The 18,135-nt window shown below is 36.8% G+C and overlaps 2 protein-coding genes across 2 annotated transcripts in view; one reads left to right on the top strand and one right to left on the bottom strand.

The window, feature by feature from the left end:
• The first annotated feature begins 1,152 nt into the window (after positions 1–1,152).
• LOC124292266 (coadhesin-like) overlaps positions 1,153–18,135 on the top strand; it is a 61,548-nt gene continuing 44,565 nt past the window's right edge. Inside the window, exon 1 of the mRNA XM_046729329.1 lies at positions 1,153–1,990. Within this exon, the coding sequence (XP_046585285.1) occupies positions 1,735–1,990 (256 nt within the window). The 5' untranslated portion in view covers positions 1,153–1,734. The remainder of the gene's footprint in view (positions 1,991–18,135) is intronic.
• On the bottom strand, positions 8,734–17,334 carry LOC124292265. Its single transcript, XM_046729328.1, is given in 8 exon segments — positions 8,734–8,822; positions 13,231–13,912; positions 14,460–14,528; positions 14,717–14,785; positions 14,994–15,058; positions 15,646–15,827; positions 17,028–17,085; positions 17,088–17,334. Coding segments are annotated over 8 exon segments (1,311 nt in total). The 5' UTR covers positions 17,266–17,334; the 3' UTR covers positions 8,734–8,814.

Genomic DNA, 18,135 nt, shown 5'->3' with positions numbered 1-18,135 from the left:
CCGGTCGCTAAAGTGATCACGTGGTGTAATATCGACTGTTGTGTACACGTGCGTGCGCATGCACAGGAAGTATGCCTGGCGCCGACGGATACTTATCATAACAGTGATACATAAACTTCCACTGTGCATAAATATAACCCGCCTTATCACGATACCACTGAATACATATCCCGTGGCGGTAAATCCTTAGTTCTTATCGTAACTCACACAAATAAAAAACATGGATATTTGCAAATTGAGATTCATGACTTAATGGTGTGTCTGAGATCTGTTAGTATTATATTGTGTTATTGGGATAGTTTCTAACACAGTATTGATACGCATCCAGGCACCAATGGCCATGTTTGCAGGTAGATACATCTGTAAATACAGATGCGTTACTACTTTACCATAAGCAGATATTACAATCCCTCCTGTATTTGCAGATGAGGTCTTCCGATATTATCGATCAATTCGAGGATCGACCTGCTCCCGAGTTCTTACTGAGCTTCCTCGATAGACCTTCACTTGAATCATAACAGGGTTTCAATTCCAACTAAAAAAACGCAGATTTAGTTTGTGTGTTTCGGTTTTTGTTCAACGCCGCGTTCAGTTCTTTGTTTGGCATTTAAAGTGCTTGTGAGTGAGAATAAAGGCAAGATACATTTGAGGCGAAAATTTGAGGTTTTGAATTAGAAAACAGTTTTTTTCGATATAAAAGACTCTATTTTCGTTTGCGATAAATACTATTTGATCGCGATTCTTGAACATGTGCTTTCAACTTGTCTGAGTTGTAGAACTGACTGATGTGTCTGGTGACTTTGGCCATGGAATAACGTTTATGTTTAAGCATGTTGTAATGGGTTGCATAGATTTTCTGCTTCATCATATGATGAGAGTGGTGGATTAGATCTTAAAATCTGGTTACACCGTGACTTTTATTTTTCAATGTTCTTTCATTACTTAATAACTACAATATATCCACTACAGTATAACACTCGCTCGTTGACTTTCATGGTCGACCTACTCACGGTCGATTTCTGAGCTTACAATGACAGCATTCGTAATTGTTCTTTGTAATGCCAGCATTCCGATTGGCTGAACTTGTCACGTGTTATTGCATCATTTCCCCAATGAATTTTATAAATTAGCCCACGCCCATCAAAGCGCACTACTTATCGGAGAATCCCATGTACAGACTAGGGAATTACTTTTCTGTTTACCCATATGTAATTCGTGCAGAAGACAGTTTAGCGATATTCAAACCTATTCAGTATCGCTCAAACCACATGGGGACAATGTCCGAAGGATGAAGCTCCAGTACTATACAAGAATCTTCTTTGCCACCAGGATCAAGGATACAATTGTAGAACTTCTAAGGCTATCGATATTCAGTTTGACAAATCGTTCTTAATTCACTGCTACAAGTGCGGAGCACTATAGTCAAGTGTTTCAAAGATTCAGTGATGTCTTCGACGGATCTGTGAGAAACTTACGATTCCGAGGTTCTGTTTTTCAGTGTCTGTTCCCACATCAAAACTACACATAAACCAAGAGCATCTGACACAAAGTTGTGTGCCCATCTAACAGCCTATTCTCGAAGAGTGAATACAACTTTAAAATAAGTTTCACTAAGAGACATTTTTTTGCGTTTACTGATGCTAATTTATGATGCTGTTTAGTGAGTATCATTGACAACCAATTCTGAGGTGTAATTTTCTTCCACAATCGTCTCGGCATCTCGAATCGGGAACAATGAACATGGAAGGCGTTTTTCAAATATTCATCAGTTTAGCTTTCAACAACTTCTTGCCAAAGGACCTCCCGACTTCTCTAATCGTTCCTAGCAAATCATACTGCGCCAAGGGTTGTGTTTTAGACCCTAACTGTCAGTCCTTCTTTTACGTGACCAATGAAAAGAACAAACTGTGCTATCACCTATCACAGGTGTTAGCAAATACAACGGGACTTATTGCTCAGGATGATGTTGGTTATTACCACGTCCACAAAGGTGAGAGATTACAATGCGTGCAATCGTATTAATTTTCTAGTGATATTATGTTTTTTGAGATTAACTGTTTTGTGATGTGTTCTCTGTAGATTGCACTACTTCATACAGAACGCCGTAAACAAACAACCTTGCTTATCTGCCCTAAGAGATTAAATGAAATGAATGGATCCCAAAGAATGAAGATTAATACATAAATACGTATAGCAAGCGTTGCCAGTTACCCATGCTTATAAGAGGCGACCAAAGGGATCGAGTGGTTAGGTGGACATGTCAACGTATCCTAGATGCATAGATCGATACAAACGATGTTGATCACTGTACTGTCTGGTCCAGAATCGACCACTAACAGATATAGCTTGATATCTGCAGAGTGTGGCGTCAAACAAACAGCAAATAAATAACAATAAACATAAGCTGTTTTAGCATAGGTAATGATGAGGCACTCAATCAGCTTTCGTTATGTTCTTGTTATTTTGTTTTAGAACCCTTGAGGGACCAAACATATTTAATTATTTCTACAGTCATAATGGAATACACATATTCTCAACAATACTTCGTTGTCAGCATACAGCGATTGGGATTGATTTCTACACCGCTTTGAGCGCTATTGGCGAAATATCAAGGCGTGGGACACCCGAAATAAGATTGTTTTTGAGTGAATGTGTATGGTTTTAGGCCTCATTTAGCAATACTCCAGCACTATTACGGTGGGAGACACCAGAAATGGGTTTCACACATTGTACCCATATGGGGAATCGAATCCAGGTCTTCAGTGTGACGAGCGGACGTTGAACCATTAGGCTACCGGAAGGCCCCCGAATTTGTTCGCTATTTCGACTGTCACTTTGACAAGACAATACTATAAAACATATATATATGGAACGTGTAGAAAGCAAGAATTAATATTACGTCACGTATAAATGGCGTGTTCGGGTTAATCGATTCATTTCTCACTTTTGCTGTTTTATCGAAAATACACGGGCTATATTTGTGCTGTGGGTTATTTCTATTCATTAAATCAGTTTCGAAAGATTTCCCAAATCATGTAAGAATACAAAACTCATACCAAGTCCTCGTGTTACATCAAATGGCATTGTGCTCATGATATATCTTCTCTTCAAAAATCTGATTACCATTTGCAAGAATCTTTTAACAAGTAAGATACAGGATATTGTCCAAATGAAGTGGGTCAGTTGCGTAATTTAGGGTTATTGTAATAAACCAAATAATAGATAAATAAAAAGTCCATTTGTCATGAGCATTTCTCTATGCAAAATGCATGCTCGAAGCACCCACTATAAAAAGTCACACAGCACACAATTAAAATAAGTTCATTTGATACACTTAAACATTTAGGGTAGTGTTTTTGGAACAGATACCTTTTCAGATATGATCTGAATGCTGAATATGATGGTGCAGTTCTAAGAGTGTGGGTAACGGTGTTACATTCCGTGGCTGAATAAAACACAAAGGATCTTTGGCCATACCTGAGGGTCCTGACTCTAGGTACACACTAGATGTTCTGTGATGCGCATCTGAAAGATCTTGTTGGTGTGTACAGCTGGAGATGTTCACAGAGGTAGTCAGGAGCAGCACCAGTTACACACTTATAGATGATGCGCAGAACAATTCTGTGACGGACAAGTAGCCAGTGCAAGTCCTGAAGTACAGGTGTGATATGGCTAGACTTTGGACATAGAGAAACTTCTCTTACACAAGTATTCTGGATCGGTTGTAGTTTTGAAATTAGCACTTGCGGAGCCGAGCAAGTAAACTGTCACAGTAGTCTAATCTAGACAATACAAGACCAGAAGAAGGATGAACGTTGATTCTTTAGTCAGGTAATTTCTTATTGCTCCTGTATTTCTCAGTTGAATGGAACAGACGCGCAATACATTAAACAAAAGACTTTACATTTATGTCCAAAACATACCCATATGGAAAAAAAATTGTTGGTTGTGGATAAATTTGGATTGTGGATGCAATGAGCCCACACTAAAACAGGATTAGCCATTAAGATTCGCTAGGTGCACTCGCCACAGTCAACAGTAGCATGATGGGGCCACTTTTCGATTTCCCAGGGACCAGCCATCTGTATTGGAGCTTGTTCCATACCGCGTACGACCCCCCTCTCGCATTCACGAGAATGGCTACGTTATCTCAATGACTGCCTAACACTCGTGAATTGCTGTACCAACATGGCGCCCAGTTCCTGAACATTCTGGGTTGACGTCTCAAGGCACGAAGACGTCTTCCAAGAAGTCGATGGTGTTGAGGTGATGTGATCTCGATGGTCACCCCATGATGGTAATATCCGCACTACCCGTCTCCTGAGGTTGTCAAGTGTCCGTCTACTGCATCTCATGGCACGTGTACCAACAGCCACAGCAGACTGGTCACCCTGGTGCATGTCTATTGCACGTTTACATTCAATATTTGTAAGGCGTGGCATGAGACCTGTTATCTCTCATGGATTGTTAACGTTGTTTCCTAATCACCTGCAAATTCTGCACCCGTGCAAGGTTGCATTTTCACGAAGGTGCGTGCTGCTTGTGCCCCGTTTGGTTCACCACAGTTGAAATGGGCGAATGCTACTTGACCATTATGGTCTTCGCTCATATTAACTATCTTTAACCCATTTTCAATATAATTAATTTATCCAAGTGTGAAGATAATTTAGTTTGCTGAGTATTGTTGTTTTTGTAATGCGTTGCGTTATGCTTACGGCAACGATGCACGTGGGAAACGCTCTGTGCAATGTCGTCACTGTATTTATTTTGTTCCGTAATGCCACAGCACTCCATAAATTCATAGCAATCTTTTCACTTTCGAATTGATAGAGAAACATTATAGGCCACGTTCACATGCAAATAAGTTTTGCTTGTAAATGAACGTTACGACATTGTCCGTGTGTATATAACAATAAAACATGACATTTTGAAATCCTGCATTCTGATAGAATACCAGTAAACCAATGGTGCTCGAATTTAGGGTATTTTTATATGCAGATTAAGTAGTGAATGTCGAATTTACACTACTCTTATTGGTCAATCAGAGGTTATCAAATCCATATAAAGCCCCTGTGATTGGGATTTGTCGCAAATGCTTATATATATTGAATAGCATTTCGTTTTTTCAGACCTGGTCGACAAGCTTGCTAATATAATGATGAAAAGTTGTTGTTATTGCAATATTAAACAACATTTTGGTGCAATACGCAATAGAATACCTGAGAGAAATTACAAAAAAGAATATTATACTTATTAGATTTGTTTTAAGTTGTTGTATTCATAAATACGCCAGCCATATGGCGACGGTATGTAAATAATCGAGTCTGGAAAAGACAATCATGGATTGCTGAATGACAATTCTAACCCGGATCCTCGCGGGTAAGGTATAAAATCGATTTCATAACACAAAAGCTTTGTGACTCTGTTATCAGGATGAGTGACTTCCCCATATGCCCAAGAGAATATTTGATTTATGCTCATAAGTAATTCAGGCGCCATGTGCAAAAGACTGGATATTTGTCGGTAAATCAATAAATAAAAAAACATCCTCGAACTGCGACCGTGCGAATCTGAGGCAATCTTTACACAGAGTTATGGACTAATGGATGTCCTATCCCATAATTAACATAATTAACTATTAAGTAGCATTCCACCTAAGAATCATGCACAGGTGGATAAGTCCAAAATTTCATATTCACTTGAAATTTTGTCATTCTCTTTATTTGGCCTTGTAAAATGTCATGTCACTCAGAAATTTTTCTGCTATCAATATTTTTCATTAATTAGCCACTAATTAAAATTCTACGAAATTAACCCAGAATAGCATGTGAAAATGTAAGAAAATGCTATTTTCCGTTGACAATATTGTTAAAACTATTCGTGCAGTCAGAATTCTTTTTACTTTGTATTGAAAGAATACATATACAACTTTCACTTCAGTTATATTTTTGAAGAGTTGATGAGGACCGCTCCATAGCAACGGTTGTCAAGGTAACGGGTATTTTAACCTATAACAAAATTACTCAAAATGGATGATTTTTAGGGGCATTTATCTCAGGACAGCAAACGTTTGATGTTGTAATTGCTATTACTTTGCTTAATACAATTATGAAATTGTGATAGCAAGACATAAAAAGTTTGTAAAGTTTTGAATTTTTTATTTTATTAACCGTTGAAATTTAATATATTTATATGTATTTTCAAAATTTTGACAGAAAACAATTTGGTACATTTACCAAAATAAATCAGCTACTTATTGAATTTTGCTCAAGAAAGTATTATTTAAGTATTTAAGAGGACTGTTAGGATCATTATTTGCAAAAAAAAGCAGAGGAATTTGCAATGTCAACCTAATTAAGAAGTGGGCGTTTTGAAGAAAAATGCTAAGTATAGACCCTCTGTGCATGCTGTATACATTTAATGCTTTTGGGGGCCTAAATTACTAACAAATTACTTAAAAGCTAACCGATTTTCAAGTACTAAATCCTGTTATAGTTCTTTTTCTTAAGTACTTAAGTAAATTATGCTGAGTCATCAAAATTATTATTTTCAGGAAATGTGAGATTACCTTTCTCAAAATGGAAAATACAGTGAGAAAGTGAAGATGTCACATACTTACTTCTTCAGTGTTGGCTTTCTATACTTTTATTAAAGCATAAATGGAATATTCCTCATCACAAACATAACACAGACACCTTATTTGAAGTATGAACCATACTTTTAAGAATAAGGAAGAAGAGTAGGAGGAGGGGAAGAAGAAATGTTTATTACATAGTGTCACGCATGTAAAATAATACAAATAATGCCCGGCCATAGGGCCATGAGACACTTTAATAATACATGTACACTTAAAAATAAGGTATTACATGTACTCAATAATACATTCATACTGGCATTCTTACATTTGTCATCCGCTCAAAGCTTTCATTCATTCTCGATAGAGTGAGTGAGTGAGTTAGTGATAAAGTGAGTGAGTTGGTTAGTGTATTAGTGGGTTAGTGTATTAGTTGGTTAGTGTATTAGTGGGTTAGTTGGTAAGTTGGTCAGTTAGTTAGTTTAGTTACTAAGTTAAATAAATAGTTAAATAAATAAAAAAAATCCTGTCAGTTTGCCATACATCCCATATATTATCGATTCATAATCTGTCATACTACCTTCCATACACCAATCCTACTCAGACAAACAACATATACATATACATTAACTAAAAACAGTTTAAACAAATCATTCACTCATTCAAACTCATATGTATCATTGTCAAACAGAATCTCTATCACCCATTCTTTCATACACTAACCCTACTCACACAAACAGCATATGGCCATATATACTAAGCAGCAAAAGAAACGTCAGTTTGGAAGACTACAAGACAGTGGGAACACACGGAAGACCAATCAGTACTGATACAGTACGCCGACGTCTTAACATTGGGAACCTCCATTGCCGTAGACCTTACCATGGACCTATCCTCACCCCTCGTTATCGGCGTGAACGTCTACAGTTTGCCCTACAACACCAAAACTGGAGATACAGGCAATGGAGAACTGTTCTGTTCACAGATGAGAGTCGGTACTGCGTATCAACTGCAGATGGCAGAGCAAGAATATGGCGACGATGTGGCCAGCGTTATTCAGACCCATGTGTTAAGAAAGAGACTCATGGGGAGGGGCAAGCATCATGGTATGGGGAGGAATAGGCCTGAACCAAAGAGTGGGTTCTGTGGTGTCCAGAACCTTGGTCCAGGGAGAGGAGGCGGCATAAAGCGGTGCCCTACGTCGACCAAGCTCTCAGTCATACCACTTTTCGCATGTCACCGGAACCACATTTTCCAGCATGATAATGCCCGGGCCCATACTTCCAGAGCTACACGGGACTTCTTACAGCAGAACGGTGTCAACATTGTGCAGTGGCCAGCCCTTAGTCCTGATTTAAACCCAGTTGAACATCTTTGGGATGAAATTCAGAGGAGACTACATAATTTTAACCAAGGCCGAACACAGCCTATTTATTGCATCAGGCCTTTCTCAGAGTGTGGTTCAAGGTGCCAATGGCCTTCATCAATCGATTAGATACTGAAGTCAAGAGTCTGAATGTACTGCAAACGTTCACATAATGTCTTGAAATTGTGCTGAGTTATTCATTGATGTGTCAAGATATTGTACACAAAACATGTTTTTGATCCGCTTATTATGTCCATTTCTGTAATGATTTGATAACAGTGCCTTTCTAATTTTCAATTCATACTGACGTTTTTTTAGCTGCTGAGTATATTAACTATAAAACATTCTCAGTACTTATTTCAATCTGAAGATCGTATACTATATACATCAAATATTCACAACAAGATATTCACAATGCGGGTACACACATGTACAGAGCAAAGGCAAGGAAGGATCTAAAAATACACACTTGAGCGAGGATACCATGGGATAAAGTTATTTACAAAATAGGACAATCATACATCTCCATGACATTTCATCTATGTGTTCAGTAACCGGTGTTTCACCTCAAGAAACGAGAGACAGCATTTCATCTTATGGCAGTAATTCTATATGCCCAGACACATTGACATGAAAAAGATCTATAAGTTTGGACAAGAGTTGATTCCTGTTGTACATATAATGTTCACAATGTAGAATTATATGGCAGAGTTCACAATATTTCGAAAAATGGCTCTAGAATTGATTTGTACACAAATTTGTATGATATCTCTATATTGTGGGTAAACATATGCATGTCTCCCGCTGACTTGAGTATCCCATTGTACAGTTTCAGTTTCATTAACACAGTTCATAACTATTTCAAGATAGCCACTCACATATCTATATATATAATTGTATATGAGGAGTGGCATGACCTGTTGCATGGTCTACCAGGAAATAAAAGTCGACATTTACCTATGTAGCCAACCATACTCCACATAATAAGGTTTCCTAGCATCGAGGTAGATGAAAAAGTTTGCCAAATCCCTGCCAAAGTATCTTTGCATGCTTTCAACCAATTCATAGTCTTTACCATGCAGAATAGGTAAATATTCACACACGTAGGGGGGGAGCTTGTGGGGAGTGAGTAGTATCATCCTCCTCCATATTTTTACACAGGGGGTAGGGGGGAGATCTTTACTGTTTAAGCCTGGATTACTAAGGGAGTTTTGACAATATGCGTGCAGTCTAGATTTGAAGGATAAATCAGAGGAAAGCATGATGCCTCCATATTTGACACTACCACTTATTGCAATATCTGTTTCGCCAAATTTGAAAGGATAATAATCATGACCTGTCTTACATTTACGGATATAATGCAAGCACTCTTTGAACTATTATATGGCGACTGTGGACCTTAAGGAAAAGTTGAAGCAAGTGTAGTGTCATCAGCCAATAAGATACAGGGGATATCAATACATTGTATATACGTGAATACCATTGCTTAAGGTTCAAAATTAACATTTTACGTCATTGATAAAAAGTAGAAAAAAAAGGACAAGACCCTTCCTTGTCTGACACCTTGCATGGTATATTCATTTGAGTTTAAGCCACAATATTGAACAAAAGCAGAACTTCTGTGTAGCTTTGGTATAGGAGCTGCCACAGTTTGCCTTTTGTTCCTGTTTCTTTATAACTTTAAAAAGAGTACATTGTGCCATATGCAGTCGAACGCCTTTTCCTTATCAATAAAAGCAGTATATATACCTTTGAATCTCTGCTTAAATAGTAGGATAACTTTCATTTAAAGTCTACACTGAAGTGGTTGCACCGTGTTCTTTTCTAAAGTCAACCGGAGCTTGTCTGGAAATGCTGGTATATACTCTTGCAACCTGGGTTTCTAATTTAGCGAGAAGTACTTTCTCAAAGAGTTTTCCAATACAAGATGATAAAGTTATTCCTCTATAGTTTTTAGGATCATGTTTTGATTTTTTTCCTTTATATATTGGAACAACTACACCTTTTCTGATTGTGCTAGGGACATATACAGACTTTACAATAGAATAAAAAGGGCAGTTATTACATTTATGATGCTATCATTGCCATAGATTAGATGTTCGTTGTGATTATAATCTTGACCATTATTATTGACATTATTGATGTGCCCCTGTACATAGTCTATTTCAATACACTTACACAAAACATCATCATCACATGATAAGTGTTCCAGGCTGAATATTATGTGTAAACTTTCTGTCAACTGATATTTTGAAGTTGTCAGATGATGAAGAGCAGTGAGGCTAAGCTAGATCAACAAAATAATCACCCCAGAGTTCACAAATATCCTCCGCTGTATTTGTACATTTGTCACCCAGTAATAGTTCTTTAACAACAGGACTTTGTCACCTCATTTTGTGAAATGACTTAAAGAAATATAAATTGTCAAAGCCAAGTAATGAAATAAATATTTGAATTGAATAAGGTAGATAGCTTGAGGCAGCTAATAATCGTGAGAAGTGCTGCTACACTCAACTCTGTAATGTCATACTTGTGAAAGCGAGGGTTGACATGGAGTTGTTAGACTTACTCTGAGGCTCCCTTACCACGGAAAGATGTGCTGTGTAACATATAAGATTTGGTCACATTCAATAGCCCTGACAGTTATCTGGTTAACTTTCTGACAATTCATTCATCAAAACATCATTGTCAATGGCATCCAGTACAACAAACAAATCCTCATCATCTATTCCTTTAGTTTTCCTTTTGATTTTCTTGTTCGAAAGTCTTGAAAAGAATGACGTTATTTGATTGGGTCTTAACCACTCGGAATGGCTGAACATCTTGTTCCCTTCATCATCTCTTAATGTTTTCATGATGCATGACACCTCCAAAGGATCACTCTTTTTGTTTCTTTAACCTTCCATGAACTTGGCTTGAAGAAAGTCCTTCACCTTAGTGTTAAACCTAACACCCTTGCGTGCACTTCTCAAGGCCCACCCCATTTGCCTTGATCCATCTGCTTGTGATGTGCAACTACCTGTGGTTGTGCGGACCTTGTAGGTAATGACAACTTCAATGCAGAGACGGGCCCACTGTCGCTTTATGTTGTCATACGTTGACTCCTTCACAAGTTGACAGTTGTGGGTGCCAAGAGCAAGGTGATCTTCTGCATCCCTATAACAGGGAAAGGTGTTGGTACAACCCGGCTCTGGACAACAGTACACTGTATCAAGATCTGTTTGTGTAGGTTGTGGACGACTGATTTTACCTTCACATACTGTGGGTAAAGTAAAACCCTCAAGTGTCTTGCATCCTGATTGTTGAGACATTTGGAGTCCATTCCCAGCTTTTAGCAATTCATCATTTGAAATGAATTTTCCATCTCCAATGGCATAGGCTTTTCTCAGAAGTATTCCATTGTCTTGGAATACTACTTCATTGAAACAAATTATTTGTTTCAGTCTGTGAGACTTGACAATTTGTTTGTCAGTGTCCATTGTTACTACAGCAACTTGACATCCTGTAACACCTAAAATGATAAAATAAATACAATTCTATAATCTATAGTTTTGAAACAAAAAATAATGTATGTACTAAACATATCATTTTTTGTAGCTTTTACTTTACAAACTTTAAACCAATTCCATGTATTTAGTCATTTAAACTTTACAGAATTTTACCACTACTGAAAATTACATTTAAGATGAGTGATTTGAGTGTGTTTTTCTGATACTTGATATAACAAAATATACATGCATAACAAGAATAACTTTAATGTGAAAAATAAAATATGCCAACCAACATATTATTCAATATTTCAGTTTCCACGTAGGCTTATTTACAAAACAACAATCCATTGTAGAAAGTCTACACAAATGAAGGGTTTGTTCCAATACCTGTTGCTGCATCAATTGCTGACTTCATGTCTGTTGCTGTAACAATGTCATTGCCTTCTGTAACCCATGTCCTTATCTTTTCTTCATGTGGGCAATTTTTGAATCACAGAACATGTGAAACAAAGGTGATTGCTTTAATGTAATGACATAACAGCAATTGTTAAAGCGTACTTTACCAATGAAAACAATGAAACAATGTGATCCATAATGCTGCGGAATTAAAACAGTTTGGCATAGTCATGTGTATAGAAAGTATTTACTGCAATATCTTTAGACGTGAAAATTAATGGTAAATTTGCTACTTTAATTAATTTAAGTACATTATCTTCTTAAAATACTTTTCACTTACCAGTGCGTTTGCTAACCTCTGGAAGACAAAGACACATGTGCCCACGGTGGTAGCAAGCAGCATTGTCAGAACGTAGGAACACTTCAGTGAGTTGTGGGAGTTGATCTTTTATGGTGTTGAACACATTTTCAATTATGGAGATGACACTAAACCAGTCTTGCTTGCCTCCATCAAAAACATGAGTAAAGGTTCTGTGCTACAATGAAATGTTGATTTCATTAATCCTAACTTTAAAATTGACATAGTTTCAATACGTTCTCATAGTTTGCATTTTCAAAAAGACATTATTTTACTTATTTTAGAATTGTTTACCTTTTAATTTTAAATATGATATCAATATATATATCAATACTCACACAGATTGTATCCTGTGCATCTCGGTAAATACAGACAGTGACATGCCAGTTCTTTCCACGCTGCCCCAACCAGTCTGTCTGCTTCTCTCTGAACTTTAAGGGTAGAAATTTCATTGCCAAATCCATGACCAAGAATGCCTGGTTTTGTTTGAGATTTTGAAGACAGTTAATACGAAATGTATACGAAATGGTTCACTGATCGCATTATGTGAGCCTTCCAATTTCTGATCTGCTGTAATGAATCTGATAATGATTTCCTTCAATCTTCCTGCAGTTCTCTTTCCTCTATACTTACTACAATGTTTGAGAATTTTTCTTCAACATCTTCCCAAATCTGACATCTGTCACACTGCAGAGAATGCAAATGGTCACAGGATTTCTGCAGTTCTGAGTCATTTGGATCACTGAGTCCCCAAGTAATACAATGGTCTGAACACCATCTGAATCCTGAACATGAATCTTGTAATCAGTTTTCATGTAGATACGACTTGATGAAAGTTGACCTTTTATATCTTTGAAAGCATCTTCTGATATAATTCCACAGCTGTGCAGTCTACACGCTAGATCTTGAATTGCTTTATACCCCTCTTCTCCTTCAGCAGCAGTGTTGTCTAAACCATGGAGATTCTTCCTTTTAGATGCAGCACAGGCTTGCAAAATGTGAAAAAGGGTGGATTGGCAAAGTGGTGTAAAGTGAGTTTCCTCACACAAGGTTTCATACATCTTGACTATTTGAGAATGACATGAGGTTCTAACAACATCAGGAATGGTAATGTTTTCGCCTGAGTCCAACTCTATGTTTCTTGTCCCAAAAGATACAACTTGCATGAAACAAGGATCGAAAAAGAAATCCAATGCATGTTGCAATTTACCTTTGTCCATTCGATGACGTCGTCGTTTGGACTTGTTGGGGAAAGATATTCCGTTTTGAGATTTTGACATTAACCTTGATTGGTCAATTTTGTAGATGGTTAAACCTGGAATTTTCTTCATGAGATCAGATTTTTTTAAATCATTGGATACAGTGGCCAATATTTGGGCTCTCAAATTATTGTCTATAGTTTGATGATATAGGTCTATCAAGGTGTCATGGTCAGCTGAAGAGGTTCTATCAGGAGGATCTTCTGTGATCAATTTTTTCAGTTGACTGGATTGTCCTGGTGCAATCATATCTAAGACAGCATCAACAGCCTCATTTGCTTTTCTTTTGTAATAATTTACTGTGCTTTTCGTTACTGAAGAAATATCTCTTTGTAGGCGTGCTCGTATTGGGCTGGATGATCCTCTTGTCAATGTTTCTAGAGTATGATTCACATCATTCAAACTCAAATCCTTGTCGTAACTCCAATTTGAGATTTGTGATGGTTGAGAGTCTTGACTGTAAGTACTCTGAAAAAGATATACATGCATAGTTACATGTAAATTAACAGGTGTTATTCAGGATTAAATAATGTAAGTCTTGCATATTCATATTACAATACTATTTGTTTGATAAAACAAGAGTCATCAAAGGATGACATATCACAGTGGTGGTTCAACATAAATCATAGGATATATCTTTCAATGAGAATGGAATTCATTTATGGAATCATGTTCTAAGTCCAACTTGTAACCATGGAAAAAAAACATTAAAATATGAATTTCACAATTCATAAAATATTACAAGGCACCAGTTCAGAACATGGTTAATGCATGTTCAAAGTTTGAGAAACACATTACATGTATAATGTCGATGGAAAATAAATGCACATTACAGTATTAGGTAGTTTAAATTTCACTGGGATCAGACATCAAACATTGGACGAAATCGGTCTGCTTATGATACGAGCAAGTATGCTTCAGATAGCTGTTAATAAAGCAGAATTGATATAATTATGAATTCCATAGCACCACCAAGGCATATGTGACACTTCATTTATACTCCAATTGTACTTACATCACATTCAGGGCTATTCTGCACTTCTCTGAGTACACTCGCACGTAGATGGCTGTTGGTACTCTCTTTCTGGAAAATATATTTAGTTCTAAATTAAAGAATGTGTGTTGTAAAAATCCATAATTTTCCCTTAATTTTGTAATTTAACTTCTTCACATTGTATGTATGTAATATGAACATGAATAAGCATGGAGAGGGAGTTCTAGGTTTAAAACATAACAAATATTCACTAATGTAGGAGATGAAGTTGACTTTACCTCTGATGCTTTTGATCTTGATGTAGACACATCTTCTCCTTTATCTGTAATTTGTTGTGAAGATTGGCCCTAAAATCATTTAAAAAGTGAGGATTATAATAAATAGATACTAGTAACTTCTAAATAGCCATTATGATTAACCATATCTCAGTTTTAAATACTCCTGGTCATACATGAATATTTGTTATGATATTATGTTTGACATGGTTCAATATGTATTTTCACTAAAATTTGAAAATATTTCTTAAAGAGTTGAGCATTTGATTAAGAAACTTACACTTGATGACTGGTTAACCTCCTTGTAGGTACTGTTGAAAACATTGTAACACTTCACACAGATTCCTGAAAATATCAAGATTAAAATGACATTTATTTCAATGATTTTACTCTTTTAGTCGAATAAACCAGCAGCTATACCTTAAGAATTCAAACTCATGGAAAGAGAATTCCCTAATAAATATCATAATGTGACAAAATAAACGTATGACAACATTATCTTGATTTTCAAATAGATGAGAATTCAGTTCCAAAGCATTTAAAGGAAAACGAATTTAAAAGTAGGAGCGATGTGGTTTCGCTTTGGAGCAAAAGGTTCCAGGTTAGATTCCTTCTAGGCTCTGCAATTTATCTGCAGTTGAGAACTGTTACTGTAAACATACTTTTTTCGCTTGGTGCACATTTTGCGGAATTGACAGTTTAGACTACATCGCGCGGTCAATTATTCACGCAATCAGCAATTGCCGGAATTGCCAGCTGTCTCTTAGGCTGCCACTACTAGCAATGAAGACAACCAGACTATCACCACTTCCAGTTGATGCTTGCAAGTTTTACCATGCAAGATTTCTCCCAGACATAATAGCAATACTATGTGCCATGGTGAAAGCTCATGCTTAAAAACACCCAAAAGAATAAGTAACATATATATTTACCAGAACCTGCAGGCACAAGGACTCGAATCTTGTTCATTAGGGTCTCACTCATGTCGACGGACACCCCTTTATACGGCAGCTGTGACCCTTGATGGAGAGGGAAAACACATTTCCTGGATGGTCTCCAATGAATGCCAAGTCTGTAGCGATGATATGGACAGACTGTCAGTGAAGGATCGTACCTGTAAGAAGCAAAGAAATACTACTTGTAACATGATATTACACAACTCTGCATACCTATCATTCAAGTGTACGATACAAAATTCTCTTTTCTTTAATCATTAAACAAATCATTAAATGTTCAATCATGATAACTTCATGTACACTTAAAACTAGCTAAGCCAATAAACATGTTTTATATTCAGCTTCAAATTCAGTATTTTATTTACCTAATTGTTATTATCTAATAAAACTCTAAATTTCACTAGCCAAAATGTTTTTTATTAATAAGTTCTCGCATTCTTGCTTGACAGTGATACAAGAACCCATATCGAAACGTTGCATACATGCAATAAAGAAATTGTTATCCATAAAATCAGTTGTTTGTTGCATTCCCATGTATGCAACTTCTAAAATGCCACTCAAAGAAGACAAAACTTTATTTTACTCCCTCATATGCAACAAGGGTTGTTCACAGGTAACTCACGTAACCAATATTATAGTCTACTTAAAATTGTTTGTTAGATTTTGGCTTTAATTAACATAACTTGTACTACAGATTTAACAGGTTTATGTATTCTAAAAATGAGGTAAAATAGTGATCTTAGGGACTGTTCATAACATATGGTCAGCAGGGGTAATGATGATCTTTATGGAGAAGCATGTACAATGTGAATGACCCCCCTAAAATTTATGTACAAAGTAAGTGACACCCCAACCCCCACTTGCATGTCATATACAAAATCAATGCCCCCTCCCATAATTTTAAATTATAATATATTAATATTTCTACATACAAAATTGTTGCCCCCCAAATTCATAAGCACAAAATGTAAGGAAACACACTGACATTTCTCGTAACTGTGCTCAAAAGGAGGTGAACGGAACAGCCATCAAGTGCTTACAATTTGGACAAAATACGACATGTTACTGATAACAATATCACAAAAACTATAGTAACATCTGCATTTTCATTAAAGTTCGCCTGATGCTCAGTGTTTTGAAATATTCGGTTGCATTTTTACAAATTTTACTCTAAATGCGACCATATCTGATTCAATCGCAACATGGATCCCTGTTGGTGCAACTGTTAGACAAGATATCATAGAGCGATACACGATTTCGGATAGTGTAGATCTGTCGATATAAATAAATGCAATGCTTATTTTTCATTTTTATTTCTCATCATAAATGACTTACCAGTGTGATTTCTACAAACATACCTGAAAAGGCCGATTCGGTAGGAAATCAAACTTCCCTCGCTGTCTGCTGCGGGGCTCTTGTCGTCTGCCGACCACCACATAGATTCACCTCCCGCAGATGCGAAGAAATATCCCGACAGCATGATCCCAGGGTTTCTAAACCGTTTTCTTTGGGATATGCTCTATATACTCCGCAAGTACCATCTGCTGTCAGGCCAACACTGCAGCGGAGCAGACAATTCGCTTCCGCATCCGCCATTTTCGCGGGGTGGCTTCTCTAGCAACACCCTAGCAACAACACGCCATCTAGCGGTAATGAGGAACATAAGTTGCCAAGAACGACAACTGAATGGTGAATTGTCGCTCACGTTTAGATTAACATTTTCATCACAAATTAGAACTTTACGTACTTTTTATGACGGAAAAGGTTAGATTACAGCTTCTTTTATATGTACATATACTTTGCTATATGCCACACATTTGCTGTTATTCAAAATCTGGTTTCAAAGTAACAGTACTTTACTATGCAAACCAATGGAGATCGTTGCCCGTCTACCTCCCATTGATCTTTGGGAAATATTAGCGTATCGCGACTACTAGCGCACATATTTTAGAAAAAATCCACAACGATGTTTAATAAAGTGGTGTCATCACATTCTGAAATTTTAAAACAAATTCTGGATTTTTGGACTTATCCAGTATTCTCGATTTCGCATGGTTCTTACGTGGAGCTGTACTTAAGTATTAGATTCGAGTTTTTTTTGCGGAACAGGAACATTTTCACTGTTAAAAACACACCTTAACATGATTCATTTGAAAACATTGTTTAAACTGTGAAAGAATTGTTATACAGAGAATGTATTTGAGAGTTTATGTCTTCCGAGGTATCATTAAGATACGATATAAAATATCTACAACCTGGCGAAAGGATAATGAATGGATGCATAACGTCGAAACTCGGTGAAGAGACAACCTGGTTGTGAGGAACAATTGTAAAAAATGATATTAAATGATCATGTTTTTCACAACACAATAGTAATAAGTCCACGCAGTCGTGCTGTAAACGCAATACAATACAGCAGATTGGCAATATCTAATACATAATTTTGTCTTGATATTCGCAAATTCA

Source organism: Haliotis rubra, unplaced genomic scaffold (assembly GCF_003918875.1).
Source record: "Haliotis rubra isolate DU_JTF1 unplaced genomic scaffold, ASM391887v1 Scf510, whole genome shotgun sequence".
NCBI lineage: Eukaryota > Metazoa > Mollusca > Gastropoda > Lepetellida > Haliotidae > Haliotis > Haliotis rubra.
The sequence above is the reverse complement of the archived record's forward strand: the minus strand, read 5'-3'. Positions and strand labels throughout refer to the sequence as shown.